The sequence below is a fragment of the Crocuta crocuta genome, unplaced genomic scaffold (assembly GCF_008692635.1).
Source record: "Crocuta crocuta isolate KB4526 unplaced genomic scaffold, BGI_CrCroc_1.0 scaffold179, whole genome shotgun sequence".
In the NCBI taxonomy this organism is placed as follows: domain Eukaryota; kingdom Metazoa; phylum Chordata; class Mammalia; order Carnivora; family Hyaenidae; genus Crocuta; species Crocuta crocuta.
Window position 1 is genome coordinate 2,334,440 of NW_027551568.1, and position 2,735 is coordinate 2,337,174.

The window sequence follows — 2,735 nt, forward strand, 5'->3', positions numbered from 1 at the left end:
CTCGGCCAGGCGGGAGGAAGGCCTGGGTCTCCCAGTGCTCAGCCCCTCGTGCCTGGAGGGACCCCCGTGCCCCAGGCTGACCTCTGGTCTGTCCACTGCCCAGTCCTGATCCGGCTGAAGAAGAAGGGGGACCGGTGTGCCGTCCGCTCCCCGTTTGTGCAGCCCATCTGCCTGCCTGAGCCTAGCAGCCCCTTCCCCCCGGGACACAAGTGCCAGATCGCAGGCTNGGGGCCAGGATGAGAGTGAGTGGGGGCGGGGGGGGGGCCAGGATGAGAGTGAGTGGGGGCGGGGGGGGGGCCAGGATGAGAGTGAGTGGGGGCGGGGGGGGGGCCAGGATGAGAGTGAGTGGGGGCGGGGGGGGGGCCAGGATGAGAGTGAGTGGGGGCGGGGGGGGGGCCAGGATGAGAGTGAGTGGGGGCGGGGGGGGGGCCAGGATGAGAGTGAGTGGGGGCGGGGGGGGGGCCAGGATGAGAGTGAGTGGGGGCGGGGGGGGGGCCAGGATGAGAGTGAGTGGGGGCGGGGGGGGGGCCAGGATGAGAGTGAGTGGGGGCGGGGGGGGGGCCAGGATGAGAGTGAGTGGGGGCGGGGGGGGGGCCAGGATGAGAGTGAGTGGGGGCGGGGGGGGGGCCAGGATGAGAGTGAGTGGGGGCGGGGGGGGGGCCAGGATGAGAGTGAGTGGGGGCGGGGGGGGGGCCAGGATGAGAGTGAGTGGGGGCGGGGGGGGGGCCAGGATGAGAGTGAGTGGGGGCGGGGGGGGGGCCAGGATGAGAGTGAGTGGGGGCGGGGGGGGGGCCAGGATGAGAGTGAGTGGGGGCGGGGGGGGGGCCAGGATGAGAGTGAGTGGGGGCGGGGGGGGGGCCAGGATGAGAGTGAGTGGGGGCGGGGGGGGGGCCAGGATGAGAGTGAGTGGGGGCGGGGGGGGGGCCAGGATGAGAGTGAGTGGGGGCGGGGGGGGGGCCAGGATGAGAGTGAGTGGGGGCGGGGGGGGGGCCAGGATGAGAGTGAGTGGGGGCGGGGGGGGGGCCAGGATGAGAGTGAGTGGGGGCGGGGGGGGGGCCAGGATGAGAGTGAGTGGGGGCGGGGGGGGGGCCAGGATGAGAGTGAGTGGGGGCGGGGGGGGGAGCGGGGCCAGCGCTGGGCCTGGGAGCCCAGCCCAGCCTGAGGGCACCCTGTCCGCAGACGAGCGTGGCTACTCCAGCTCCCTGCGGGAGGCGCTGGTCCCCCTGGTCGCAGACCACAAGTGCAGCAGCCCCGAGGTGTACGGGGCCGACGTCAGCCCCAACATGCTGTGTGCGGGCTACTTCGACTGCAAGTCCGACGCCTGCCAGGTGAGCCGGGGGCTCAAAACGCCACCCCCCCCCCAGGAGCTCAGGGCTGAAAGGGACCTTGACCCGCAGAGCCAGCTGGTGAGCTGGGCAGAGAGTGCCCCTCCCAGTCCGTGGGCCGCGCCCCCAGGACGGGCACCCACGACCTCTGCAGGCTGTCCCTGTCCCAGACCCGGGAGAGGAGCCCCTCTCACGTGATGGGGACACGGAGGCCCAGGGAGGGGCGGGGTCTCAAAGCCGCGGGTGGGGCTCCACGTGACACCACAGGCCAACCCCCGCTTGGGACAGGGGGGCTCAGTCCGTCAGGCCCCAGAGCTGCCATTTAGCGAGGGCTCCACACGCACCAGCTTCTTTAGGCTACACGTCCACCCTGAGACGGAGGGACCGCTTTCCTTCCCACTTTATACACTGAGAAACTAAGGCTTGGAGAGGTCCCATCACCCTTCCCAGGTCACACAGCTCGGAAGTGGAGAGGGTGGGGGGCTTGACACTGGACCACATGATCAGACAAGCACTTTTGGGGGCAGTCAAGGATGGCTTTCTGGAGGAGGGGGCCACGTGCACTTATTTTGAGGACTGAACAGGAGATTGCCAGGCGGCTAGGAGAGCATTTCAAGGGGGGGCGCGCGCCTGACCCAGGACACAGCGGCCACCTGGCCACCTGGCCTGGGTAGAGGAGCACATCGCCAGTCGTGGGGCTGAGAGGGGTCCACAGTGCAGCTTTGGGAACGGGGACGGCTGGTGAGATGCTGTCACGGTGGCCCGGGAACGAGGGGACTTCGTGTCTAGGAGGGCGGGGAGGTGAGAGAGCCCCTCCGCTCATCCCTGAAGTGGTAGGAGGTCTGCGGGGAGTCCTCACCACAGGCGGCTTCGGGGACCCCCTGGAGACATTCTCGGGGCTGGGGTGCAGGAGGCGGGCGCGGTAGCTCCTCTGCGCTGCCGGGGAGCTGGCCGGCCTGCTCTGCCGCAGGGGGACTCGGGCGGGCCCCTGGCCTGTGAGAAGAACGGCCTGGCCTACCTGTATGGCATCGTCAGCTGGGGCGACGGCTGCGGGAAGCTTAACAAACCTGGCGTCTACACCCGTGTGGCCAATTACGTGGACTGGATCAACGACCGGATACGGCCCCCTAAGCGGCCTGCAGATCCCTCCTGACACAGCCCCACCCCTGGCTCCAGCGTCCCGCCTCCCCCCACACCCCATTCCCAGACTCAGGCAATAAAGACGTCTCCACGAGCCCGTCCACACTGCCCGTGCCTCTGCCCCGGCTCCGCCCTCCGTCCGGGGCCTTGACCCCAGGCCCACATAGATGGCGTGGCTTCAGCAGGGGGTCCTGGAGCCAGCGCCCCATCTTCCCTTCTCAGTGGAGCAGGGAGCCTGAGACCCCCCTCCCCCAGGAGGGTCCGGCCCTG

General features: G+C 70.0%; 1 protein-coding gene across 1 annotated transcript in view; it reads left to right on the forward strand.

Moving 5' to 3' along the window:
* HGFAC (HGF activator) overlaps nucleotides 1-2,559 on the forward strand; it is a 7,762-nt gene extending 5,203 nt beyond the window's left edge. Inside the window, exons 12-15 of the mRNA XM_077750442.1 lie at nucleotides 104-226; nucleotides 258-275; nucleotides 1,180-1,328; nucleotides 2,296-2,559. Of these exons, the coding sequence (XP_077606568.1) occupies nucleotides 104-226; nucleotides 258-275; nucleotides 1,180-1,328; nucleotides 2,296-2,478 (473 nt within the window). The 3' untranslated portion in view covers nucleotides 2,479-2,559. The remainder of the gene's footprint in view (nucleotides 1-103; nucleotides 227-257; nucleotides 276-1,179; nucleotides 1,329-2,295) is intronic.
* Nucleotides 2,560-2,735: the final 176 nt, after the last annotated feature.